This window comes from Molothrus aeneus, chromosome 3, assembly GCF_037042795.1.
Source record: "Molothrus aeneus isolate 106 chromosome 3, BPBGC_Maene_1.0, whole genome shotgun sequence".
NCBI lineage: Eukaryota > Metazoa > Chordata > Aves > Passeriformes > Icteridae > Molothrus > Molothrus aeneus.
In genome coordinates, this window is record NC_089648.1 from 43,499,243 (window position 1) to 43,526,671 (window position 27,429).

At 40.5% G+C, this 27,429-nt stretch overlaps 2 protein-coding genes across 7 annotated transcripts in view; both read left to right on the plus strand.

Moving 5' to 3' along the window:
* Window positions 1–7,822, plus strand: part of ACTN2 (actinin alpha 2) — a 65,861-nt gene extending 58,039 nt beyond the window's left edge. For 2 of the 4 annotated variants that reach the window (XM_066545668.1, XM_066545671.1), the window contains 3 exons: window positions 3,709–3,786; window positions 5,850–6,008; window positions 7,329–7,822. In XM_066545668.1, coding sequence (XP_066401765.1) covers window positions 3,709–3,786; window positions 5,850–6,008; window positions 7,329–7,487 — 396 coding nt within the window. In that variant the 3' untranslated portion in view covers window positions 7,488–7,822. Of the gene's footprint in view, window positions 1–3,708; window positions 3,787–4,900; window positions 4,967–5,849; window positions 6,009–7,328 lie in introns of all 4 variants that reach the window. The other 2 variants (XM_066545669.1, XM_066545670.1) reach the window with 1 other exon arrangement.
* Window positions 7,823–19,950: 12,128 nt separating this feature from the next.
* MTR (5-methyltetrahydrofolate-homocysteine methyltransferase) overlaps window positions 19,951–27,429 on the plus strand; it is a 51,359-nt gene continuing 43,880 nt past the window's right edge. For 2 of the 3 annotated variants that reach the window (XM_066546795.1, XM_066546799.1), the window contains exons 1-2: window positions 19,951–20,019; window positions 26,654–26,868. In XM_066546795.1, coding sequence (XP_066402892.1) covers window positions 19,998–20,019; window positions 26,654–26,868 — 237 coding nt within the window. In that variant the 5' untranslated portion in view covers window positions 19,951–19,997. The remainder of the gene's footprint in view (window positions 20,020–26,653; window positions 26,869–27,429) is intronic. The other variant, XM_066546796.1, reaches the window with a different exon arrangement.

The following is a 27,429-nucleotide window of genomic DNA, read 5'->3' on the forward strand; positions in this document are numbered from 1 at the left end:
TCAGAGTTACTTCAGTGTACATAAAATAATGAAGACTTTATATTTGTTCATCTTTAGAAAGAGAAGGCAGTAATGGATTATATTATGGTTTTGATTTCCTTAAATAGAAATGAAGATAAAACTGGATTATCTGAACATAAGCACTAGCATGAAAAATACTGTCTTCTTCATGTCAGATGGAATTAACAATATATGTACAAATTTTGTGGCACTTAGCAGCATTTCTGAATGCTTGATATAGTTTAAAATACATTTGAAGGATTGGGTTGCTGTTCACCATGATGAATAGCCAGAAAGGATCCCAAAAATTAATACTGTCACTGACAAGGAGGCTTTAAATATCTAAGTACAACAGAATAATTTATGCATGGTATAGCTCTGATTTGTGTGGCATTTCTCACATTTAAGACATTTCTTAATGTCTGACAGTGTGTGTTGAGGACGTCAGCAAAGTACTAATATGCAATTCCTTTCCCCATTTTAAAGTATGTATTTTGGTACACATAAATCTAAAAACTCTTTTTAGGGTGCTTCTAGAAACAACTTCCTTTACTTGTGAATCTGAAAAAGGAACCCCTGTCTTCCTCCCTGAGAAGAATATATTAAAAAAAAATTCTCACAGTGCATGTGAGAATTACAAGGGCAGGAAGAGTCACGCTTCTCTCAGTGCATCCCCAGCAGAGATGTGCTGGCACAGAGAGCTTTACAAGTCATCCTTGAAAAGGCAAGTGGCAAACAGGCTCTCTCCCCTGGCTCATGGGGGCGTGAGCCCTCTTGGCTCTTGTGTTCCCAGCAGGCATGTACACATGCTGGTGCCCCAGGCGTTATTCCTGAGGGTGCTGATGCTTACCCTTGCTTACCCCTGCTGCCCCACTCCTTGCTAGAAATTGTGCCTGAAGGCACAGTCTAGTTGTAGTTATAAATATAAATCTTTAGCATTGCTGCTATATTTCCTTCCTTAATGTGACTGCATGGAGAAAAAAAGAGAAAGTGGGACACAATGTCTGAATCACAGAAGCGGTTTAGAAGTGTTCAAAATGGTGCATAGCTGAATAATGGTATACAGCCAAATCAGGATACCACACAGATAGGTTGTCAGTCACTGGTTTTGACATTTCTTTATGCAGGGATGCCTTTTTCAGATTAAGTATATTTAGTAAATTCTAAATAAGATTGCAAAGTACGTGATGAAATATCTGCAGCTGCTCTCCCTGTACTATTTTAACGGCTGCTAATACATTCTACTATTGATTTTTCTGCAAACTCCAGATTTCAAGTAGGAGCTCTGCATGCAGAAAAATAGCGTCATGCCACCCTATATTTTGCTAACAGAAAAACAACAGCTCTCTATTAAAGGAATCATATGTTTAGGCTTATGCAGGTCGATTAGCATTCAGGAAAATTAAGGACATATTTAAGAATGGATTAGTTTGACTCAGAAGTTCACTTGTTTTATAAGGTCACATATAAATCACAAGAAGAAGGGAAAAGATTTCTGGGGACTAATAATGAAACATGAAGGAGATTTTAGTGTTTTTCTTTGTATTGGAAGGAAAATATAAACAAGGCAAAGTTATTTATATTTGTTAAAAGATTAATTTCAGCTCCTAATGTTGGTCTGCAAACAATAAAAGTAAATGTCAAGAACCATTTCCAATTGAGAAAGCCTCCACATGGGCTTGATCTATGCTTTAATTGCAAAATGCCATTGAATTCCATGAAACTCTGATATACTTCAAAGATGCTTTTTTTAGGCAACATATGATGAAGATTTGAAAATTTCACTACAAGAATGTGAAAACCTGCTATAGCACTTGGCACTACTACTTGGACCCTCACTGGGGAGTCCCACTTAACCATATGACTGCTCTGAGCTGCAGCACAACCACTGCACTTCTCTCCTAAAGAAAATGGTATCTTGGAGCATGTGCCAGCCCCTCACTCCCATCTGCCCTTCACTGCCTCAGCTCCTGCTGCTGTGTGTGCCTGGCTGGGCAGCTCCTGCACACACTGCCCACCCACCCACCCACCCTCTGTGGATGGGGTGGTAGCTGGTGATCCTCCACCAACACCGACTAGAGGAGATGGTGGGGTAGGATTTGGCTCTTAGCTCTCATTTCTGTATGATTTTGTTTGCAGTCACACAGAAGTATCTTCAGCTTTAGAAATGAGGTAAAATGAATAACTTCACCCCTGGTGGGACCTGCCATAGCCTGTCTCCAGGACAGCTTTTGAAAGTTTCAAACCAGCCTAGATTAACATTTTGAGAATGATAAAATAAGCCAATTGAATGCTTTATAGCATCATCATAGCTTTATAGGAATCATCATATAAAATAGAAATATTAAAGGCTAGAAACTACTGTGATTATGGCTCTTAACTAAATGCTGCTCCAGATTTGTAACTTTGCTTTTTTCCTCTTCATTGACTTCCCACTGTTAGTTTTCATCTTTCTTTTATGGGGGTGGTGGATGTTGATGCAGAGGGAGTCAATAACAGCATGATATTTTAAAAATGCATGGTGTTATTAACTTACTAAAGCACCACTTCATCCTATTAGTATATTAAATAAGCCCACTGCATTTGTTAAACTCTTATAATTTTACCTATGCATAGCTATATAGAAATGTTCAAAAATAAATTATTCATCTAGCAGGCAAGTATGTAGCAGACAGAAAACCTTGGATCTTCTCCAAACTATCTGTAAAATCAATAAGGGTAATAATTTTTCATCTTGGAATATCTCCTTAATTGTATTTATGTTAACTCACTCTAAAGTACCCCTCTGATAGGACACATTTTGTAAGAACAGGAAGAAAAAGACAAGCCAGTCTGTTTTAAAGAAGTTAGTGGGACTTTCTTCACCTGCAAAATAGAAAAATATATTGGTTCAGAACCATGCTCCAGTTTGATGTGGTTTTACTAGGAACCATTTAACCTGGAATTCAATGCATGTTTAAAGTCAGTTTTAAAAGCAAAACCTGACTATATATATTGTTAAAGAAGACTGATAACTGAAAATAAGTTGTCAATTATAAATTTATTTTGTATTTGTCTCCTTTGAGATATGCATATTATATTAAGTAGTATTACCAGATCAAGAATGAAGTAACAGTAATTGAGTGGGGAAACCATGTTTTGCCCGGGTTCAGTGATATTTTTATTGCATCTCACATACACTGAATCACAGAATCACAGAATTACTGGGTTGGAAGAGACCTTCAAGATCATCGAGTCCAACCTATTCCCTGACACCTCAACTAAACCATGGCACTGAGTGTCACATCCAGTCTTTTTTAAACATATCCAGGGATGGTGACTCCACCTCCTTTCCGGGCAGACCATTCCAGTACTTCCAGTACACTGCATGACAACAGAAAAGGAAGGAAGCAAATGGAAGTTCATAGAATGCAATCTGCCTTGTCAGCAAAGGTATTTTTAAAAAAAGATGGAAGGAATCAGAGTTTTAACTCTGTAGTTGAAGTGAGGACCCTCTTCTACTAAGAAAAAGTCTAAAGAATGAAACTGCAAAAACTGCACACTTTTTAGGTAATTCATTACATATGTTGACATTACATTTCCATGAAATCCTGGAAGAATGTAATTTTTAATTTGTGAATGGAAGGTTCTTTACTAACCAACTAACCTGATCTGTGACTTTTCTTTCCTTTCCCCTTCCCAAATGCATGGCCTGTGATGGGATGGTAGGACGAATCTGACAATCTACAGTCTGATGAATTTAAAGCCTGCCTCATCAGTCTAGGACAGGTTGGAAATGACTTGCAGGTAGAGGAAACTAAATTAATTCTATTTTCAGATGTAACAATAGCCAAAAAGTTTGCATGTTTAAACTCCAGTCTGTTGGTCATAATGCTTTGAAAAGATCCTGCCTCTGGGAAAACAACTGGTTTAGATGGACTGTCAGCATCACTTTGAGCTATATTTTTTTCATTTTCAAAGATTCTTCAGTTTGTTTGTTTTACTTAGTTTGAGGTATTTTATTTGGACACTACTAGATGACTAGGAGAGCTCTTATGCTTGTTGCATTCAGACTTTTGTCAATCTTCCTTCCCTCAGGCTCAATACAAGTTCTCTTACGCTCTCTCCTAATACAGGATGACGCAATTCTCTCCAAGCCACTGCAATCTATCACAGCACAGAAGAAAGATTTATTTACCTTCTTACTCTCATGCCATTTTGTGTTTACTCAGCCTCAAGTCTAGAATGTTGCAGATATGTTATTGCCTGGAAAATGAGCAACCTCATTTCATACTAGGTCTTCAACTGATCTCCTTCTAAGTCTTGCAGGTCTCATCCTTTAAGCCATTATGCACATCTCTGCTGTATTCAGGGTCTTGACAGCCTGCAGTCAGAGAGAAAATCCCTGTACTTATTTCCCATATATCAGCAGACTGCTCTCATAATGTATTTTACTTTGGCCTTGGAATGAAGTATTTCATTTTTTTCACTGTAGTTTTGGCTGCTAGGGATTCCACGCAGAACATTTCAAAGATATTTCATATCAGGGAGGCAGCTTGAACATCTACTGAGTTTGACTAATTTAGTAACAAATTTTTCTCCTCGCTCTTCTCTTTGTCTTCTCTGGTTGTGTTCTCTGTATTCTTGTCCCATTCATCTCTTCCCTTATCTCTCCCCTGACCTTTCCTGATACTTTTTTTGTGGTGAAAATGTCTCTTTCCTGTGTGTAATATGTTAGTTACTTCTTCCTCTTTTTTTAAAACTGATGATGGTTCTGGTGACCTGATCGGGCAACATCAATGAATACTGTTCATGCACTGGATCCAATATGCCAATGGTCCAAACTCATCATCTCTCTGGAAATTACCTTGGATTCTTCAAACCCTCCCTTCTATATTCCTTACATTGTTTTGGTCGATAGAGGAAGAATGGATTGATGGACCACGATGATTTCAGAGCTTGCTTAATTTCAATGGGTTATGATTTGGTACGAGCTTTAAGAAAAAATCTCAGCTGATTCTGCTTGCAGCTAAAATGTTAACCACAGCAATACTAAAGCTTATCTAAATAGAGAGGATACTAATGTCATTCACACTAGACAATACTTTGTTTTTCTTTATTTTCAAATGGTTAAAAGGGAAGTTAAAAGTAAAACAAGACACTTGAAAACCATATTCTATGGTGCACTGCATTGCTCTTTGAATTAATGAAACTTTAAAAATTGAAATTTACAGTTATTAAACTGATGTTTTTGTAAATTTATCCTTTTCTACCTGCATGACGAAGAATGAGTTTGATACTGTTTAATTTTTATAAACTTGCCTTGGGGGTTACATTTTCCTTGCTTCAATTATTTGTTCTAAAAATTTCCTCTGACATTCACCTTTTTTATGGAAAAGAAAGAGATTATCCTTAGTTAAGCTGTCCTGTATTTGGCATGAAATTTTCAGAATTGTTTCCCTTCTTAGTTCTGTGGGTCTGTGACTACCCTGCTTGTTGGGCTATTGTTTCACTTCCCTGCATGATGCCTAAATTACAATGGCTTTAGGATGAGATGGAAAATGAAGTGTTAAGTTAGAACAAGCTAAACTGGTACTGTGGGAGGGAGAGAATATGGTGACATTTAATTGAAAGGTACATATTATGTATTCAGGACAAAGGATACACCTTCCAAAAGCACAGTCCTTTTTACAGAAGCGGGGTGGGCATTTAAGGTGCAGATTTAATTGGCTCTGATTGTTGATGTTCCCAAGTCAGGAAGATGCTTTATAAGCTCTATAGCCAGTGGTTCTGACTGGCTCATGAGAGGCTTGGGCTGCTGGAGATCAGTATTATGGTGACCATTTTCTTTGTTTTGGATTTTGTGAAAGGGTGAAGCTGAGTTTGCCCGGATCATGTCTCTGGTTGACCCCAATGGGCAAGGAACTGTCACTTTCCAGTCCTTCATTGACTTCATGACCAGAGAAACGGCAGACACCGACACGGCTGAGCAAGTGATAGCTTCCTTCAGAATCCTGGCTTCAGATAAGGTCAGTCACCATGCTGCTGCTGCAAGGATTCAATTGCTCTCCTGTTTAGCCCTTCTTGTTACAAGCCTTTTAGTAATAGTGAAGCTTTGTTTGCAGTTTGTCAGACTTCAGTGAAAGCATGTGCGTTTTCTTCTTGTTTGGAACCAAGGCTCTTACCTGAAATAGGTGCAGAATAGAAGGCTTGGTCTTTGTATCCTCATATCATAAAGAGCCAACATAAAATTAGACATCTTAGACAAGACTTAAATGATTGATCTGTATATTCTACATCAGGTTATTTCCACACTACAGCTTTGACTAGTGGGGAACTTGTTCTGCCTTTCATGCTGTTGTCTGGATGTTTCAATGCAGTTTTGCCCTCTGGAACATAGCCTTGATCAGGTGCACAAGGCTAACCCTGATTGTGAGCCATGTTGTGACTGGACAGCTCACTCAACAGGATGATGCAATGTGGTGTATCCACATCCTAGAAGGAGCAGCAGGAGGAAGCCTCCTGTAGTTACTGGGTTTGTAGAGAAAGCTCCTGAATTTGGCATACTTTCATCCCCACTGCCAGATGCACTTGTGACTGAGTGGTGTTTGAAGATGTAAGGGAGTATAATGGCAACACAAGAGCTTCTGGAGGAGTCAGGGCCATAAACAATGCTGCCACAAAACCAATCCTCTGCTGTGGAGAAAGGAGAGATCACAGCAGTACAGGTCTATTTGCCCAGGCTCACTCTATTGATTTTCTCATTCCAGCTGCTTGTATTGATTTTGTGATTTCAGTTAATGTGGACCACATTTTAAATTCCAGACATGTTCTCAGTAGCAATTCATGTGGAAGATGGTCTCAGGAAAAAGTGGTTTAATTAGATTGCTATTTTAAGCAATGTCAAGTCTGTTAACAGAGGGTATCCTTCATGTCATAAATGCATGCCATTAAGAAAAATAATGCATCTTTCTTTACACATATATTAGAACCTTGAAACTAAGAGGAACTACCTGCATCTGTCCTGTCACTGCAGAAGGGGCAGTAGTGCACTGCAGAGATACTGACTATCTAGGAATAAGCTGTATCTGTAGCAGTCTGCCCATGGCTGCACAGTGCTTGGTAGCTAACATATGCAGTCACATATCCTGACACTGCATTTTGACCTAATCAGTTTGTTGGTGGAATTGCCCCCTTCAACTCATAATTTGTGATGGAATTTACAGAGGAAAATATTTGCTCTCAGAAAAATAGGCAAGATGCCCAAATCTATTAGTTACAGAAAATAAATATATTTTGTGATTTTGAAGAACAAATACTGAATTTGTCAATCCTTTTCCCCCTCCCAGCCTTATATCCTGGCAGATGAGTTGCGTCGAGAGCTGCCTCCTGAGCAGGCTCAGTACTGCATCAAGAGAATGCCACCGTACACTGGCCCAGGCTCCGTTCCTGGGGCTCTGGATTACACCTCTTTTTCATCGGCACTGTATGGAGAGAGCGACCTCTGAGTCAGTAACTGGCTGTATTCATGGTAGACACTAAAAATACCCACCTTATTGCCCAGATTGCTTCTCAAAAGCTTTGACAAGCTGATTTAAAAACAAATTTTACAAATACAGTAGGTACCGTCAGTGTAAAGTGCTAGTAACTGATGTAACCGGTGTATACTAAAGTGTGCAGCACGCTAGATACCTGCCTTGTTGGTTTTAGGTTGTCCGTCCTATGCAATGCTAGAAAATCTATTAAAAAATTGAAAGATATTAATTTTGGAAATATACATTCAGAAAACAGAATGTAAAACCTTAAAACGTTGAAACTCACAAAATATTTCTCCATTTTCAAAATGTTTCAATGCCATATGCGCTTCTTTTATGATGTTCAGAAAACTGTTAGAAGTCATGCTTTTTTTCTTTCATAGAGCAATATTACTTTCCTCTTATGATTTCTGATTTTGTATGCTTCTATTGGTGGAATTTAATAAAATACTAAAATGCAGATTTTCAGGGAAGAAATATAACAACCACATAAACTACTTAATTGCAAAAAGAATCCAGAATGCTATGCTTTTGTCTCAAAGAGTTGTAATATAAGGGGGAAAAGCTGATTAAAGTGCATTTTTAGAGCTCTGTAAGCAGTTCTTTTCTTTTAGGCCTTTAACTTTTACAGCTGAGGGAATACAACTTTTATAATCAGAAAAGCTAATTTCATGTGAACTGTTTTGTTATGAAACCCTCATTCTTGTCTATGTTGGACAGTCTTTGTTTCTCAGTATGAAAATGCATTATTATATGTATTAGTGGGCAACATTCATCTCTATCCTGCATAAAGCAAACTCCCATCTGAGCAAATGTAGTATGGTTGTCTTGCAGCTTTAACTGTTCAGCGCTCAGAATTCACTTTGTCTTGAGTTCTGCTGCGTCGCAGGCAGTTCTGTCTGTACCCTGCTCCTGTGTGCGAGACGTTTACTGGTTTTTTCCATCTTGAGAAATGACAGAGAATAAAAGCAGTAATTTTTTTACTTGAATCCTACTGACACTGAGGAAATGCAATGTAATCAAACAAAACCATTTACAAATGGTGAAGCAAGCTGTGCAGCCCAGTGCTATTAAAGCAATGATGTGCCTATTAAATAAAGTCTGCTTTTCAAAACCTTATGAGACTCTGTCGTTGGCAATTAACCTAGTGGCTCCCTCTATGAACTGGAAACATCTCTGAACATCAAAGGAGTTTTCAGATGCAAAAAGTTCAAAATCTGTCACACATTTCAATACATTGTGTCTGCGTGAACAACAGTCTGTGTGCTGGAGGTATAGGTCTGTTTTCATGAAGAGAGATGGAGCTCAGGATGAGTTGGAGACCTTCCATTTAGGTCACCTGAGCACAGATGTCCCTAACTTGTTAGACTCCAAGCTTAGATTGATTTCAGTGGGACAGAGGCACTACTGCTTTTGAGGACATTGGCCTTAATTTTTCTGTATGTCACTTTTTCCTCATGTGCAAAAAAAGCAGATGTTAAGTATGCAACGGTGCTTTTTCTGGCCATTGTTTGGAAATTTATGGATGGCAAGCATTAAAATTCTGTGTGTGATTTCAATCCTAAAACAGGCACCCTGCAGGTTAAGGTGGGTGGAGTGGGAGCATTTTAAAACAATCCCAGAGGAGACAGACAATGACCAAATACCTCTTCCTTCTCCCTTGTGTACAAAGGCCAGCAGAGGACTTGCTAGGGCTAGGATCTCATCTCCTACAGCGCACGTGGAGCCTTGCACACAGCCAGAAGCTGCTACTGCCACTGCTGATAAGGACATGGTGCAGTGCCATCTCCTTCTGTGATCACAGTGCCTGTACAAACTAAGTCAGGAAGCTCTGCCTTAAAGCAAAGCCATCTCCAGCTAAATGACGGCTGGTCAAGCCGAATCCTATTAAAAAATAAATCTATCTATCTCTCATTGTCACGGTTTAATGCAACTGGAAGAACAAAACTTCTGAAAAGTGTGGCACAAAAGCAAAATGTTAGTGCTACAGGCAGGATTATGCAAAAAAAATTGGCACAAAGTTTATATCTTACACCTCTCTCAGGTTCATGTTCTCTATCCACTATTTTTTATATTGTGATATTACTCCTGTTTCTGATAGTATGGATGGGACTTCTAAGCTCCTTTAGCTGCGTTCTGTTGATCAAAGCATGTGAGGGATAATGTTATCAGAAGCAAGAGAAAAACTTGAAAAGTAATTTTTCCAATCTTATATCAGGTTTCTAATTTCTAAAGCAGAATGAACAGAACCAGTGGCTGAGAACTGCAGGGATTAATTATCCATTCACACTTGCCTAAAAATGTTATACCATAATTATTACTTTAACATGACTTTTGTGTAAAATGACGATGTGTCATAAAATGTTTCTCCCAGGACCAATATAAGTAAACTGCGTTATTTTACCCTAGAGAGGGTACTCCTCAAGGTCCTTTAAAATGTTCTGTGATCATGTTCAGGGACTGTGGGTTTTACAGAGAGATTTTCTTTTCCTCTAAGGCTCTGTTTTTAGTAGGTGGCATTTGTATATTTCTGCAGGAATCATCTTTCCACTGGGAATCCACACAGCAATGTTTTCTGTCCACATAATTCTGGCAGCAAACTAGTTTTACTATGAAAAAAGTACAGTAGTTGAGTCAGGGGTAATAAATGTGTCAATCACAGGGGCCAAATCAAGGTTCAGTAGCTGGAGGTATAGCATTATTTTGATGAACATGTGAATGAAGATTGTAGAATAAATTACAGTCCACAAAAGTTGGTAAGGTTTTAAGTTGCTTAAATGACTGTAATACAGATGTCTTCTGTGACTTTACATGAATACAGCAGTTCTTTGAAAAATCTCCTGCCAAGATAATTTTGATTTCATTGTAATAATTTTCAGACACTGATTTTTAAAAGGTTCTGATACAGGTAGAAATCTGCTGTCAGCTCTATGCTACCTTCACACCTCCCTTCTTTGTACACAGTTTCCATCACTGTTTTTTTATCCACTGACCACAAAAGGCTTGGGTCAGAGCCATTCCTAGAGGCTTGTATTTTCATCAGAACATCCTGTTGTTCAGTTTCTGAATTCTTGGAGATCATGTTCTTTTATTCAGGTTGTTCATGGTGTCTGTAAAGGTTTTCCCAGACACAAGTGGTCTCACTGAAGGAGGAATATAGCTCCTGTTAGCAGCTGGATTTGGATGGTAAGCAGTTTCCTTTCTTGATTGAAATAGCTTGTAGTTGAGACTAATTCTGTAAAGAAGCAATAGTTTGATCATCATTAGTAAATGAATATGCTATCCTCACTATAATGATATCAATATTTTTGGTAGGCTTCTACAAATAGTTCCAGTAATATTTAATGAGAAAATAATATCTATTCATTACCTGTGCCACTCTTCCCCAAGTCTCATGGTTAACAACTGGTGCACTTACTTGCTTGTGCATAAGTCTACCTTCTGCTTGTGTTCACAGGGTATTTTCTTTGGGAGCCACTTCAGCAGCATTAAGCCCGGACTACAGACAGTTGTTAGCATGTTCTGGTGAGATTCTACTTGTTTTAGATCAAATATTTTTATATAGGAAAACTGACTGTTCTAAGCTGGATTTTATTTCACATCTTTTTAAAATGTGTAATTCCTTTCTAATTTTAACCCAAGGTGTGGGCTGCCACCACAAAGGACAAGTCTATCTCTGCTTTTTCCATGATCCCATTAATTTATAAATAGAACAGTTCCCTGGTCTGGTTACCATGCTGGCTGGGAATACATATCTAGAGTGCTTAGAACTGTAGATTATCCCCTGGAGCAGCAGCCTGTATTTACATTACCTTAAAGTGATTGTATAACTGTGGAATTAGGGACCTAGCCACCTACTTTCACTGAAAGTCCTTTATAATTCCCAACAAAAGAACATTTATGTTCAGACAACAAACCTTGAGCCAGTACTAGGAGTGCCAGTTGTTCCCCTCATTAATTAGGGCAGCTATATTAAACAATAAGCCAAGTCTTTTCCATATATGAGCTTGACTAGGATTTCATATTCTAATCTTTGAAAGAAATTCCTCTGCTAATTTGCTAGGTTTTGGGAAATTGCATTAGCATTTGTAATACTGCTTTTCACAAATTTGTTTATCAGCATATTGCTTTAATTACTTGGAAATCAAGTATGTTGGATGAATGTCCTGAGACAAAAATGTTCTGAGGCTATTTTAACACCCATCCATCCCTTATCTACTTGCACCTGGCTGTTTTGTTTCAAAACCTGGCTGTTTTATTTGGCCCCAACACATGGAAACTTTCTTCCTTTCAGGATTCATTTTAATGCTTTGAGTGGAAAATGACCTTGAGCACTGTCCTTGGGAGGAGTGGTTGTCCTGTGTGCTCTCCTGAGCTGGAGCCTTCCAGCTGCATAAGGGATACTTGTGGCAGAAGCCCAGGTATAGAACAGCTCCTCTGGCTCAGACACTGAAGGTCCTGTTTCAGGTTTTAGCTGGTCTGCTGATAAGACTGAAAGAGAAGAAATGTTTGCACAAGTTGCCAGCAAGTCTGGTCTTGATTTGAATGGAACTGTCAGTACAGGCACGGCAAATTCTTATAATTAAGAAAAGGCACCACAGAAAAGCAAAGAATGGCTGTATCAAACATCTTCAGACTTGTATCCTAGCTCTGACCATTATGAACTGGAGGAATAATGGAAAAGTCTGAAAAGGAGATGGTAAGTGGTCATGTGTGACCAAAAGAGTCTCCAAGCTGACAGTAATTTGTGGATCACAAACTTGTAGAACTCTGCATACTGATGCCAAAAATTTAGGCTGTTTTTCTGCCAAAGTAATATATCTGCTTTGAGAGCTCCTGTACTCCTTTCAGTAGGACCGTCTGCACCTATAAACCCCCTCCACTAGCCTATTGGATATGCTTGAAAAAAAGATTTACTTTTCGTTCCTTAATCTTTTTCAAGCTGTTTCCCAAAGTCTTTTTGGTTGTTCTGGTTATAGCTTTATCTTCTGGTAATCTACCAGAATTAATATGGACGTGATTCCAGCTTTCCGACGAAATGTTTGCAAAACACAGGCAGTCCAGGAGAGAGGAAATGTTAGCTCCCAGGAAACAAACCTCAGTAACAGTTGTGACAAACTCTTTAGCAAACCTATTTAAATGAAAATCAGACATCCAGTAATGTTTGGGGGGTACCCAGGTGAGTGTGATGAACATGTATGGCAGATGTGATCGAACACCACATCCCTGACATCCTGTCTATTGCTGCTGTCATTAAACCAAAGGCACAGGATCTAACATTGGGTGGTCTTGCTGTGATTTGTGCAGTGTCTTGGGACAACCACTCCCTGGCACCTCTAACTTTTACCTTCAGTATTTGCCAGTGGAAGGTTCCAAGGCCTGATTTGCCACAGCAAGCTGGCAAACACCCATACTACCCTGCAAACAATTTTGGCACTTGGAAATAATAGCTGTCTCATTATCTGAAGTGACTTGTAGGTCACTTCATGGGCTTGAAATGTCAGTATTTTAATATGTAAATAAAAATGTACAAGTATTATTACATTCTTAAGCCGTTGAATTACATTTAACTTTTTTCCCATTTTTCATTTTAGTATAACTGCATATGCAGTTGTAAGAAGTGGAAATTATGCTTGTAGAAAAAAGAAAAATGTAAACTTTATATAAAAAAGACAATACATTTTTTAACATTTTTCATTCTTCTTAACAAAAAATACATTTCTATCAGCCGCCTAAACTTAAGAAGACTTGTCCCAACAGCACTACAAACTAATTGTTTTGATTATGGTTGTGCAAACACCTTCAATCCATCAAAAATTAATAACTAGCTTTTTCATTTTCTTACAGCATGAAAAACTGAAACCATTCAATTATGACCCCACCTGACTGCCCCAACACTCCTGCTCTCCTGGGAGCTAAAGCAGATTTTCTGTAAAACTCATTGTTTCTTCAAGCCAGACCCTGAACCCAGATGGCCTGGCTGGCCTTATTTGCAAGGGACAACTGGAACAGCTATAGTGAAATGAACATTCTGCCTTTTGGAATAAGGCAGCATTCCTGATCAGGGTCATTACCCCTTCTTGTAGTGGTGGCCTTTAACTGAAGTGCTGCTCTGCAGACAGGATTGCCTTTAGCAATCCTGGTCATTAATTTGCCTTTTCTGAGGAGGCATCCCTCTTCCTGCCAGTATTACAGTCTCTCAGCAGATCACTTTCCCTTCTAACTCAGACACAGCCTCTGTCTACCACTGCTCTCTTCCCACTTTTAACAACTGTCCCTTAGAGCTTAAATGTTTCTGACTGGAGATGTTGACTCAAATCTAGTTTAATGATTTCAAGGCTCCCTTGAACTGGATTTTAAAGGGAGACACTTTATTTCTGCTTGATCAGAATGCAGTTATTCTTGATTTGTCCTAAGGCAATAGAGTGTTCTTCCCTTTGTTTTTATTTAATATCTTTAGCTTTACCTGCTACTCCCGAAGTACTTATCAGACCCGTCAATAGACAGGAATTATAGTATGCTCTTCAGTCATCAGCTCTATATGGAAGGATGTTTGTGTACCACACGAAAATTTAAGATATAAACCACAGATTATTCCACCAGCACCTGCTGACATCAAAATCCATGTGCTTGCAGTGAGTTTTGCTCTACATAGGAAAGAGGGGACGGGAGACTTAAGTGTGATTAACCAACACCCCAGCCTCTACCCTCTTCATACCCTCCTGGAGGCTTTGCCAGCTCCCAATGTACCTGTCCTATCTGCACGTGGGAGAGCAAACAGGAGAGGAGGGAAAGATAATACACAGTATTTGCATGTGCAAGAATATACAGGGAGACTTGGATCTACTTTCTCTTGCAGCTCTCTTATGTTGCCTCCAAGCTCAACTCATTGACAGTGGCTCTGCTACATGAGGGGTTGTACAAAGACCACTTTCCTGATCCTGGAAAATATACAAGGAAAATGCTAACACGATGTAGCAATGCTAACAGAGACTTCTGAGGACTTGTCAGCAGATCTTAGATTGCTTAATACATTTTATTATTAAGTGCCACCTTAACACTTTAACAAGTGTTAAGGCCCAAAGCGAAGTCCTTTAGCTTGACAAGGCAAAAAAGAGATACCAAAGGAAAAGAAAAACTCAAATGGAATTATTGTAGACCACAGGCTAACAACAGAAATTTTTCACTTCTATGTTGAGAACTTGCCAAAGTGTAGGACCTGACAGGTATCAGTAACCAACAGGGTGGAAATACTTGGCCTTTAGGATGACAAAGTACACTCTGGGCATTTTTTAAAATGTAAATGTGTATTACTGATAACTAAAGAAAGACTCTGCCCTAGAGCAGCATTCCTGGTCAGTGTCTCTTGCCCATGTTGTTGCTGGTGTAAGAGGCTTGTTTTTCCTCACAATTTTATTTCTGAAGCTTAGGCAAGATTTACAACCAACATCACCACTGAGTATTTTTTCATGTTTCTTCATTTCTTCATTCATACATATGACTTTCGGCATTAAGGTTCTTTTTTTGTCTGATAATTCTATATTGTTGTATCACTTGCATTTTTTTTCATTTAGTATGTTGATTTGACAACAATTTTCTTTAGTCATAGTTAATATCTCCAGCAAAAGAAACTTTCTAGAAGGGTTTATATTTCTGGAAGAGGTTCCTTAAACTTGTTTTCTACCTCATATCTGGGACTTAAATCTATGCTGCTGTTTCCTTGCTCCTGACCTCATCATCCTTCTCCCTTCTCTATTTCTGCTCTTCTAGAATGAATTGAATGCATGGGAGGGGATAGCATTGCTCAAATCCCTCTCAAGGTAAGGGAGATGGTGCCTGCCTATAGAAAGGGTGGGGAAAATGTCACGGTTAGGTCTGTGCTCATAAGCAGCTTCCACAAAGTTTTGAAACCTAACATGTTAGACTTTAAATCAAACTGAATGAACCATGCGGTTTCAAAGTCCTTTAATGAGAACTGTCTATAAAACATGATTTTTAAGAGATGGTTGACAACATACTGGGCTGTTTCTCTGTGTAAGTTAGAGAAAGCCAAGTAGAGCACTGGTCTTTGAAGGTATTTTACACAGAAAGATTCCCTCTACCCTTGCAAGAAAAATCTCACAAGTTTTGCTTTTTAATGAAAGAAAGCGACAGAATTGAGGCTGCTCTCTCCCAGCGATGGAGCCATGCCTGACAGCTGGATGCACTGCTGGAAGCTCTCCAGTGCCACTCACACATCACACAAAAGGGACCTGTGCATGTCCCTTTTCTCTGCCTCATTGTGCTGTGGCAGCACTACCAGAATGCAGATGGCTGGGCTGATTGGCTTTGTTTTTTCATTGTCCACCATTCAGAGCTGCTCAAACCTTTCTATAATCCTCCTCAGCCACCACATTTTCATAGATCTCAAGCTGTGTCGATCACAAACTGATGTGCTTGTCAGGAGAACTGTAATCCCATTTACAGTGCACAGGCAGCAAAAGTATGCCTGGGGCTCGTGCTCTGACAGTTCCCTTCAGCTCCTGGAGTCTGTATCTCTGAGCTTGTCTATCGACTGGTATGGCCCAGAGAACACCACCAGCCTCTCTTCTATGATTTTGATGTGTATACCTGAAAGGTGCATACTTAAGAGTTTTAAAAATGCTGCAAAATTTCATAATTAAATAAATACAAAATATTTACAGGCACAAATCTGTAACTAGTTGAAAGCAGTTGACACAATTTGCCTGCAGTATGAATAAGCTCTAAGACTACATCCCCTATTGAATTTCCAGTCCTCTCATGCCTGCATTTTAGTTCTTCCAGGCATTTATACACTCTTTCATCAACAAAGATTCTCTAAAGATGCAAAAGGTTATACTCAGTTCACTCTAAGTGTGTTTGTTTTCACTGTCATGAAGACTTTGGGCTTTTTTTTAAGTAGTGAAGTCCAAAATCTTTGGTAAATATGTAGAACAAAGTTGTTGGTTTAATATCTTTAATAGGCTATTCTGACATTTGGAGTGTGCTTAGAACTAATCTCAAATCACTCAGCTTTCTTTTACCTTCACGTAAGATTTTGATCCTGGAAGAAAAATGTTAAGATCATAATTTAACTTATACAGAACAGATAATTTGTATTTGGATCACAGAAAAATCACCCTCTAAGTTGTGGGTCTACAAAATTATTAAAAATAAATAGTAATTCTTAAGCTCAGAGGAAATTCTGAAAATATGAAATAAGTCGTGCAAGTGAGTAATCAAAATTGGGCAAGAATCCAGCTGCAGCAAAACAGCACAAGTAGTAACTTCACAGAAGACAGTGCCAAGACCTGTACTCTGAAATCAGATTAATCTGCTTTCCCCTTCAGTCTTCTGCATGGAGTTGTAAATGCTTTGCTTGGATATATTTCTCTAAAATGCAACTCTTCTATAGTAACACGACTAATTCTACTTTCTTGTTTAAATAAGGAGTACTTATGTGAAAAACCCATTAGGAACTGCATCCTCAGAAATAAAGGCAAATAATATGGGAGATGTGTATTTTTGTAATTAATATTGTGGAGATATTTAAAACAACTCCAAAAGCTAAGAGTGGGCTAAAGACTTGTGTTTGACCTTACACACATGTAAGGTGAGTGTGTTGTTTGAATGCATGGGTGTGCAAGTAGAGTAACAAGCTGGTGAACAGATCCTCAGCACTGAAAAAATAATCAAAATATGAGGATGGCTTTGTTTGCTTCAAACACTGCCTGGTTTAAAAGATCTTTTTGTGAGAGTTTATCTCTGTGTGTGGGAGGAGCTGGGGAAACAGTGGTTTGAAAACACATTCAAATATACTTGGAATAAACACCAGAACTCGATCTTAGAGTTTTTTTATTTCTTTTGCTAAGGATATTAATTTGGATTTAGTCTTGCTGCAATTAGGAAGACACTAGCTTCACTAAACCACCACATATAACCCCCTTCAGAAACCAGGATTCTCACCATGATGTGTGAGTGACTCCATGTCTGCACCTGATGTTTAAATAGGGCTAATTCCCCACAGTGCTAAGGTCAGGTTTCTCACACACAGGAATGATGCCAACTTTGTGTTCTGCTCTGCTTTACTCACTGCTCTGCAACTCTAAGCTGCTCCTGGTATTAAAGGGAATGTATTAAATGGAACAGTATTTTGACAGGCTAATTTAGCAAAATAAGAACAATGCTCCGTAACAGAAAACAAACCAAACCAAAAAAAACAAAAAACACCACATTTCAAGCTTAAGGACATGTTCACTGCAAATGCTTGAATGCTCCCTCCAAACACACCATGTGTTAGAGCATCTCAAAAAACAGCTCAAAAATCTTGGTAATTGCAGCTGTGTGTCAGCCTTGGGATAGGGACACACATATCGGACTCCCAGCACTGCGCAATACTGTCGGCATTGAAACTAAAGCAGGGAATCCCAGGAAAAGGGACCTGGGATTCTCTAACACTGCAAAACACATTAAGGCTGAAGTTTTGTGTTGTTACTTCTTTGTTGGATGAATGATACCTTTACCACTCATCCACTCATTCCTCTTCAGTGTATCCTGCTTCAGTTGTGCTCCTTCGGTTGTTTGTACAACTGTAGTTTCTCAAGCAGACTGAACACAGTCTGAGGCTGGAAGGTTGTTGCCCTCTCTTCCTGCTGCTGTTCCTACATCACCCCTAGAGATCATTCTGCTGCAGATGAACTGGATCAAAGATCTGTTACCACTGATAACTGACTTTTACAGAAGAACTGTGTTCAAGGGCTAGCACCCACACAAGGATAAGGATGGAAACAGAAGGACAGCACAGGGTGGCATTTGGGACTAACCTTTCACAGCATCACACAGTCAAACTGGCTTAATTTGATTGTGAAACTGCAAAGGATCTGGGATATGTGAAATGATCCTTTTCAAATGCACCCTCAAATCTGCAGCTTTTTTTTTTCCCCACTGACCTACTTTGCAGCAGTTACACAAACAACTGCATCAGCACAAGGACGTGCTGAACTGTGGTACAAAGATCTGTCACCACAAAGCAACTGTATAGACAGTGAGCTTTGTAACCTGCATTGCTGCCAGAGGAAATTTTCACTGTGTTATGTCACATGACAAAAAGGGTGGAAGCTGTCAAAAAGTCAAGCAAGGAAATGCACCCCCTAAAATCTCAAAACATCTCATGATGTTTTCAAAGCATTGCCTACCTCTGTAATATATGCAAATTGTGTGTATTAGGGATCAAACTAGGCACTCATTAGGAATACCTAATTTCTGCTTCTGTTTAGTGTATTCCACTTCTGTTGTTAGGTTTTTAAAGAGTATGGGTTTCCCAACAACCACATCTTACACTGGAATGTTGGGACACATTTTTGCTCTAGGAGCTCAGGCTGACCACTGCAGTGGTTTGCTGACAGGTAAGGTCTGCTCTCCAACGTCTCCCGTCATTCAAAACTGGAGCATGGCCTCCTACAACTGAAGTTGAACTATTACAAATTGATCTGTGGGCTGCCAGCATTTATTCTGAAAATGAATGAGATATATATGTTACTTAAACATGACTAATTACAAATAAATAAATAAATAAATAAACTTGATTTACTATTGACCAAAGGGACAGTTGATTACGAAAGTTCTTACATCACACTGGACCCAAAGGAGTTTGTAATCACTGTTTCTGTGTCTCAAAAGAAAATTCAAGAGTAAATGTTTAGCTTCCATTTTACAGGCTTCCTTCTTTTCATATTTTCACCATTGAACCTGTTTAGATGACAATGCTCCCCAGGCTTGTTATTGGCACTTGAATTACTAACATGAAATGAGAGGATCAGTTATTCCTTTGAGCTACTCCAACTCTTGGCAGTACATTCTGTACACAGTGTGGTGATTGCAGTGTTGTTCTGTGAATATTTGTTTCTTTTAGAAGGTGAGTCCTCACATAGCAGTTGAAAGGATATACCACCAAAAGTCAAACTCTTGTGTAAAAATATGTCACATTTGTTTTTTTTTCATCTGTCAAGAAAACTGTGACTTAAATTTGATTTCTTTAGTATAATTTTGCTTCCAGGTTTACGTGACAGTAACGTGCATCCATCCATCACTGGCATGTCCGGCTTCCAGCTTCCCTAAGGCTTATTTACAAGCCTCCTCCCAACGCTACATTCGTCTCTAGTGGCAGCACATTTGCTTGAGTTTGAAAGAATCATCCCCCTACACCACATCCCCGTCCCGCTTCTCCTCGCCATGAGAGACAACTCAATTTTACTGAACTCGGCCTGGCTCCAAAATCATCCCTCCCCCCGGGGCATTTAACGCGTCGGCTGGGTTTGTTTGTGCGTCTGTCTCTCTGTCTGTCTATCGGCCACGAACGACAGACGCCCGCCGCTGCCCTCACGGCAGGGGCAGCGCTGCCTGCCCCGCGCTCGGGGCGGAGCTCGTGCGTCACGGGCGGCGCGCGGGCCCCCGGCCGCGGGCGGTGACGTCTCGGCAGCAGCGATGGCTCCCACGGGGCCGACGGGTAACGGCCGCGAGCGCCGGGGGGCGCGGGGGCACCGCGGCGGGGGCGGCCGGGCGGGCTGTGAGGGGGCGGCGGCCGCGCCCGCCCTTCACATTCCCTGGTGCTGCCCGCGGCTGGGTGCAGGCAGGGGCGGCACTTACGCACCGCGTGTAACTTTTCTGCAGAAGCTGCGTGTGGCGTGTCGGGAGTGAGTGAGTGAGTGAGTGAGACAAAGAATGAGTGAGGGCGCTTTTTGGTGCCGGCCCCTTGGAGCAACTGCATCCTGCCAGGGAGGGGCTGGGAGGGACCTCCAGGGTACCCGCACCGACCCGTCCAGCGGCGTAGCTATGCCGAGAGAGTAGCTGGGTGGGAGGGGCTGGGTGTGCTCCAGATGCTCGGGACTCTTGAGTCAAAAGTGTCATTTCACGGGTTAAACAGAAGTCGTTGGATGGGGAGGATAAGTAAAATTACAGCTCCTAATTGGCGTTGGTGTTTTAAAATGGACTGGTCTGTCAGTGGCTGCTTTCACTGGTGCTGCGGCCAGCAGAGATCCCAAGAACTTCCCCTTTTAGTACTTGTGAGAAGCAACTGCTCACTTTGAAAATTTAAAAAGGTTTATTAAACCTTGACAAAAATACAACAAAAGGACTATATAAGGAAAAATTCGTAGCGCTGGAAACTCTCGTGGGTACCACGTGGCCCGTTTTCTTCAAGATGGATGCTGAGTCTTTTATACCCCTGGGCGGTGCATCAGCCAGCCCTGGCCCCTCCCAAAGTCTGTCAGTCAGCTCTTCCTTGCAATTTATCGGTGGAGACTGCTTTCCTGTAACTTGATTGGAGATGAGGTGTTGCCACCCCTTAAGCAGCAAGCTTTTCTATTCCCAACTCTCCCGTGTGTCCCTCCTTTCTTTTTACCTGACTTAGGCAACCCCGGCTGTCTGAAGGTCACAATACAGGGGAAAAGGGCACTATGGGGAAAACAGAGGACATCTAAACTACAATAACATAACTATACATCACTAAAGCTTTTCTTAATATTCACACAATAGTTATCCCTTAATTGTGAGAGCCAATCTTGTCATTATCCATCTATAACAATACTCGTGAGGGAGTGCCTGGTGCTGAGCTTGTGCTTCAGCTCGGGCTGCATCCCTTGGCATGTGAAAACAGGCCTGCAGTCCTGCTCGGCCCCAATTCCACAGCCAGCTTCTATGGCCTGAGGTTTCTCCAGGTTCCTCTGGCAAAGAGGATGTTGACATGACCTGCCCTGCCCTGCCCTCTCTCTCGTGCCACTTGGGGTCCAGCTGTGGGCTAGTGACTGCCCTGCTGCAGATCCAAATGGGTTTGGCTGAAATGGAAAGTGTGAAGGTGTTGTGGCAGCAGCTTGAGAAGCGGTGGCAGTGGGAGAGAAGTTCTGCATAGAAGCACAAATTGCGTGATGGGGGTATTTGTGGAGCCCCAGTGAGCAGGCATGAGGCAGTAGGTGGTGGTGTGTCCCTCTGGCAGCGAGGCAAAGGACCTGGGTTCAGGAGTGGGTTATGGAGAAGCTGAGCACAGTGTTCCTCAGGAGCCTTTGAGGGGCAGGGCGTCCCCCAAAGTGAAGCCATGCAGGTCTGTTTCCCTGTGAGTCCTGCCTATAATGAATATCTGTTGTGGACAGTTTAATGTCAGAAGATGAACAATCGTGGTTCTAACACAGGGAGCTTTCTAAACCTAGGATTTGCATGTTTAGCTAGAGACAGTGGGCACAGCTAACAGGGCACTGCTATTTTGAAAATTAGGTGACTTTTGTAGTGGTTGTTTGCCTCTCAAGCTGACTTTGTAAATGCATTGGGTATGTAAGTATCTTGTCTGTCTGTTCTGTAAGAACTGAATGGTTCATAAGACAGCTGCCAACATGGAAGTATTAGCAAGGTGCACATAAGTGCCCAAGGTGAAGTGGTAAGATCCAATACTTCTCTCCTTGGATAGGCTGGGTAACAAATAACATAGCAACAGGGCACTGCTGCCCACTGTTGCAGAGGACCTGTGTAACATCTGTTGCTACAGTTCATGAAGCTCTTATTGTTGCCAGAGGGCATCCAGTTGAAGACAATTAAATTAATTGAGTAGCAAATAATGCTGAAGTTCTCATGAGCTGTCTGTGGCAGGCTGATAGCAAGAGCATTCTTTCTAGGTACTAATACTGTAAATTCTGCATGCTGCACAGTAATTTTTTGAATGATGGGCAGACTTGTGCTTGGAGCTGTTGGGGGGAATGCTGATTTGTTGAATTTGGATGTGCAAATATAGAGAGGCCCTGTTTCCAGTGAAGAGAGGAGCTGGTCAGCCTAGGAAACAGCGGGTCCTGTAGGTGCCTCTCTCTCTGCATAGTTCCTCAGCTTGTGTTCTGGCACATTAATGTGATGAAAACACTTTAATACTGTCACAGTTGGCTTGCTCCTTTAGAAGAGCTTTGGAAACAACTTGTAATCCTTTATTCTCTTCAAAGTACTTCTATACCAGACTATTTTATAATAAAAATAAATTTGTAATGGAAGCGCATCAATAATAAAAAGCAGTACCTTTTGAGAATCATTGCAAGCATCACAAAAGTTTGGTTTAGAGTAAATTGCAATCTTTGAAGTCCTGTTTCTTGTGGAAAACACACATCCCTTCGGTTCTGCACATGTGGTCTGTATGTGATTGAATTGGGATAAGGACATGAAGGAACATTGTCTTGCCTTATTCCCTGACTGTTTAGTTGCTTACTATGTGAAAAATGAAAGGTTACAGTTGGGAGAAGTTTATAATTGTTGGTGAATGACTGTAGGGGTGAACAGCTACTCTACAAGGAGTAGAAGTTCTTGTAACTCAGATAATTTCTCTGTTGTAGACAAGTCATTCCCTTGTTCATATGATTTCAAGACAGAGTGTTTACCTTGGGGAAGTGAAGCTGGGAATTAGGATTTTTTATTTTGCATTCTGTATCCCATTGACTTTTAGGCCAGTGCTGTTATTTTTGTTCATTTGGTTTGGTCCTCTAAACTAGTTCCAGCCCTACAGCACTCTGTGGTAATGGGCTCTATGTTTTAAGTTTCAGTAGAGTGTAAAATCAAGGTAATTGGTCCTGGGTCCTGTTACCGCTGCTGGTTTCCTTCTGTTTTCTTTTATGGCAAGAGAAGCAGCTTATTTTCCTGGACACTGCTGAATGGAAAAGGATATCCATTTCCCAAAGCTCACCAGTAACCTTCATTAAACAAAATTTTCATCAGCTCCTGGCTGAGCAGCAGTAAGAGCAGGGTATGTAAGCAAAATCAGCAAAAAAGAAAAGGCTGACCTGATTTTTCCCTGCTTAGGAATTTGTCCAAACATTTTTTTTCTTTCATTTTGTAATATTCTGTCATACCCTCTTTGTGCTGGAGAGGGGAATTGCTTGAGCTGAATGCTGAATTAAGGTTATGGTACTTGTTGGTAGAACTGACTCCCAGCTTCCTCCCTACTTTTGTTCCAAGGATGGAGTTCAGCACTTCCTAGCATGGCTTTTTGAATCCATCTTCTTTGATTTCTGGAGTGTTTTTGGACCTGTCTGCAAACTTTGTTTTCAGCTTGAAGTTGCACCATCAATATTCCAGGGCATGACAAGTAGTGCATGCTCCTGTTGGAAGAAGAGTCTGTTGTTATCCGTAGCCAGGACAGGTAAATTGGGTTTTGGTGGGCTTGGAGCTGTTGCATCCCTCTGTAAAGCACTGATGGCCACCCTCATGATTCCCACCCTGTTTCCTTGTAGAGAGCTTTTTGGATAATTGGTTAGCTGAGAAAGGACATTTCGATGTGATACCGATGGATAAGGATAGGGGAAACAAGCTGGGGATTATGTAACCAGTGTCCAGGCACTGGCAAAGGTCACAGTGACCTTCGCTGAAACGGGAAGATGGGGGAGAAAATCGCTTGCCAGAAAATGTAGATATCCTAGGCAGAGAAGCTAGAAGAATGCAAACATAGAAACAAAATAATCATTAGAGCATAGAAGTAGGTGTGGTTGATCTAAGTGTGCTTTAACCAATAATGAGCTCAGCTTTTGCAATATGTATGGCTTCATTAACACCAATATAAATATGTGTGATCTTTCAATAAACTGGGATTTGTCATCCACGCATATTGTGTGCTGCAATTCCTCCGCCGTTCACGACATTTCCTGCAACTTTCTGAGATGCTGCTGAAGAAGCACAGATCTGAAACTTCAGAGTAAGGCTCTTGCAGCAATGAGGCAGGATCTGTGCTCCTATGAGCAGAAAACCATAGGCTGCTCATTGCTTCTGTTCCATGAGGCAAGCAGTAGAGAAAACAAGATGGACCAGGTGAGGTTCAGGATTTCAGCGAAAGGGTAAATCTTTGCTTCTCAGTGTGGGTGAGATAGTTGGGATGCACATAAGTTAAAGCCTATGGAAAACAGGACTGGTTCTGGGAGGACTCCACTAGCCTGTCTCAGCTGCCTGGGATGCAGCTCTCAGGGCCAAGGATTTCGCTCAGGAGGCTTGTTAAAGCACCAGTGAGCTTCAGTGCCTGTGTGTCTCACTGGGCTGTGGCTCTTGGAAGCACATGAGTTACACTCCATTAGGACTCTGCACTGCAGACCTACTTTCAGATACAGTTTTTCGTGTCTTGCTTCTAAAAGCCTTTAGCTCAAGGATTAATTTTATTTTCATGAATAATTTGAGGGTTTAATGTGAGTAGATTTAAGCTCTTATGTAAGAACCTGCTGAGCCTGCCTGTGTGGTGTTAAAACTTTCAACTTGAAGCAAGGGTGGCTTACTTTTTGGTGTTTTAATCTGCCTTCAAATGCTTCATACTTGTTAGAGAGCACATTTTCTTTGGCTTCTCTTCATGCTGAGCCTACTTCTGATTTCGAGCTGTTTTTCCAGCGTTGGTATAAATGTAACCTTGTAATGCTTTCCTCATGGCCTCAGCTTCTCTCCAGCACATGGCTTTTTTAACAGTACTGATGTCAAAACATCAGAAGATGCATTGCACAAGTGCAGAAGGAAGAAAAGTCAAATCAGTTAGCAGTTGCCAGTGATTTTTAAGTACCATTGTGTGTAGTAGTAAGTTATGTTGTAATGAGACATGTGGATGTTTTTGTGCCTTGGAAATCATTCATTTTTTTACAAGGGCTTTGATGATAGTTCATAACCTAAATGCAAAACAAGTCTTTAAGAGTAAAATGAAGCTGAATGAATGAAACAGATGAGGAATAGCACATCATTCACATGTTTGTGAAACATCTGTGGGGTCCTACTCTTGTAGTTTGCATTCTTGGTAAAGAGGTTGTTTGGTTATTTTGCTATATGTACAATCTTATCAATGCCTGTAAGTATCTAAAGGGGGCATACCAGGAGGATGGATCCAAGCAATTCTTGATGGTGCCAGCCAACAGGAGAAGAGACAACAGGCAGAAACTGATGCACAGAAAGTTGTGAGGAAGAACTTCTTCACTGTGAGGGTGAACAAGCACTGGAATAGGTTGTCCAGAGAGGTTGTGGAGTCTCCCTGTGGAGATGTTTAAGAACTGCCTGGTTTCAGTCCTGTGCCATGCACTCTAGGATGACCCTGCCTGATCAGGGAGGTTGGGATGGATGACCCCCTGTGGTCCCTTCCAACCTGATCCACTCTGTGATTCTGTATGTGTGCTTGCATTCTGAAATGATTCTGTGTATGTTCTAAAGGGGAGAAGTAGAATTACTTTTGCTGTGGTCTTGGAGGTTTTATTGGGGTTTTTTTTGGTTTGGGTTTTTTGTTTGTTTTCTTAATGCCTCAGATTAAGCTTTTTATTAATGTTTGGGATGGGCTGTGTTTGGGATCTTGAAGCAGTACTGCATATTCATTTCTAATGATAGTGCTGAAATGTCTACAGTGTTTTGTTTCAGTCATGGTTAGATTTACCCTGCTCAATGTCTTAAAATTAACCATGTGATTTGCCTGATCTATTTTCCTCTGGCATTACTTAGGAGGAAAAGAGTATCTTGTTACTTTTGTGCAAAAGAAAGTAAAGCCTGTAAAAACAGATATTATCTGTTGGCGTATCTTGATGTTTGTCAAGTTGTCATTTACTACTGTAATCCTGAGGGAATTTAGGACTCAGTTGAAAAATTGTTTTTGTTTGCTCAGTTTATTTCTCTTTCTCATTATGACATAGGCAATAAAGTAGATGTGGGTATTTGTTTGTTTGTTTGTTTTTTTAATGAAGTTTAGTAATTTCCGCTTTGTGCTTGTGTACCACTTATACACAAGTATAAGTCTGGTGTCTGGTACCAAGAGGCAGCTCTGTATTGCTGTTCAGACATTGCTGGGGTGGAAATTATCACACTTTTCAGTTTTGGAAACTAGTTTATGTAGAGATTTTCATGTTTGCCCTTGTGAACTTCTGTTAATTTTTTCTGTGGTTGACTGTGTGAGTGACTGTCCTTAGGTAAAGGACCAATTGAGCCTAATTGTATTTAGATAGATGCAGCTGTTACCTCACATCAGGTGATTGGAACTGCAGGTGAAGTAAACCAGTTACTGTCTGATTTCAGTAGAGGATTCCTTTATTCTTGAATGGGAAGAACTCAAGTTGTCCATGTGTATAGATAGGGAATTTCAGAATGACTTAAATATTGGGTTTATCTTTTTCCAGCAGATCCCCAGAAAAGAGTGCAAGATGAAATTGAATCTATTCTGCAGGACCGGATAATGGTTTTGGATGGGGGTATGGGGACCATGATCCAGCAACATGCGCTGACAGAAGAAGATTTCCGAGGGCATGAATTTAAAGATCATTCCAGGCCTTTGAAAGGCAATAATGACCTTCTGAGTATAACTCAGCCTGATATAATCTGTGACATACACAAGGTAGGTGGTTCTGGTTTCTGTCTCTTGACAAGAGAAAGAGGGAGAGCTTGGCCTCTGCATTCCCATTTTCTGTACCACAGGCTCCTGGCTCTCCACTGTCCTTTGGGGATAGGGAAGAGAGAGCTAGATAGCCATGTGAAAAAGAATGAGCAGATTTGACTGTTCTGGTTGCATGAGCACAGCATTTTTATCTTGGTTTCTGATGTCACCCAAGCAGTGCTATTTTTAAATCCCTTTTTGACTTATGTCCCTGATGTATTTCTCTTAATTGCAGATTCTTTTTTATTTCATTTTTATTTTCTCTTTTTGTTCTCAGCTAGCACTTGAGATGCATCTAAGTAGGACATATCTGAATTCTAGATGTGTTTCTATAATTGTGTATTGAAGGGCTGTTAAATGTGGCAGCCTGAAGCAGGCTTGTGTAGTTAATGAGTATATGTGCTTCCACAGTCTTGTTTTTCCCTAGAATATTAATGTGTGGCCCACAGAATAAAACAGTCTAATCTGCTGATGATTAGGAATTTGCAAACAGATTTCATTGTTTTCCTGTCTTCAATTAGA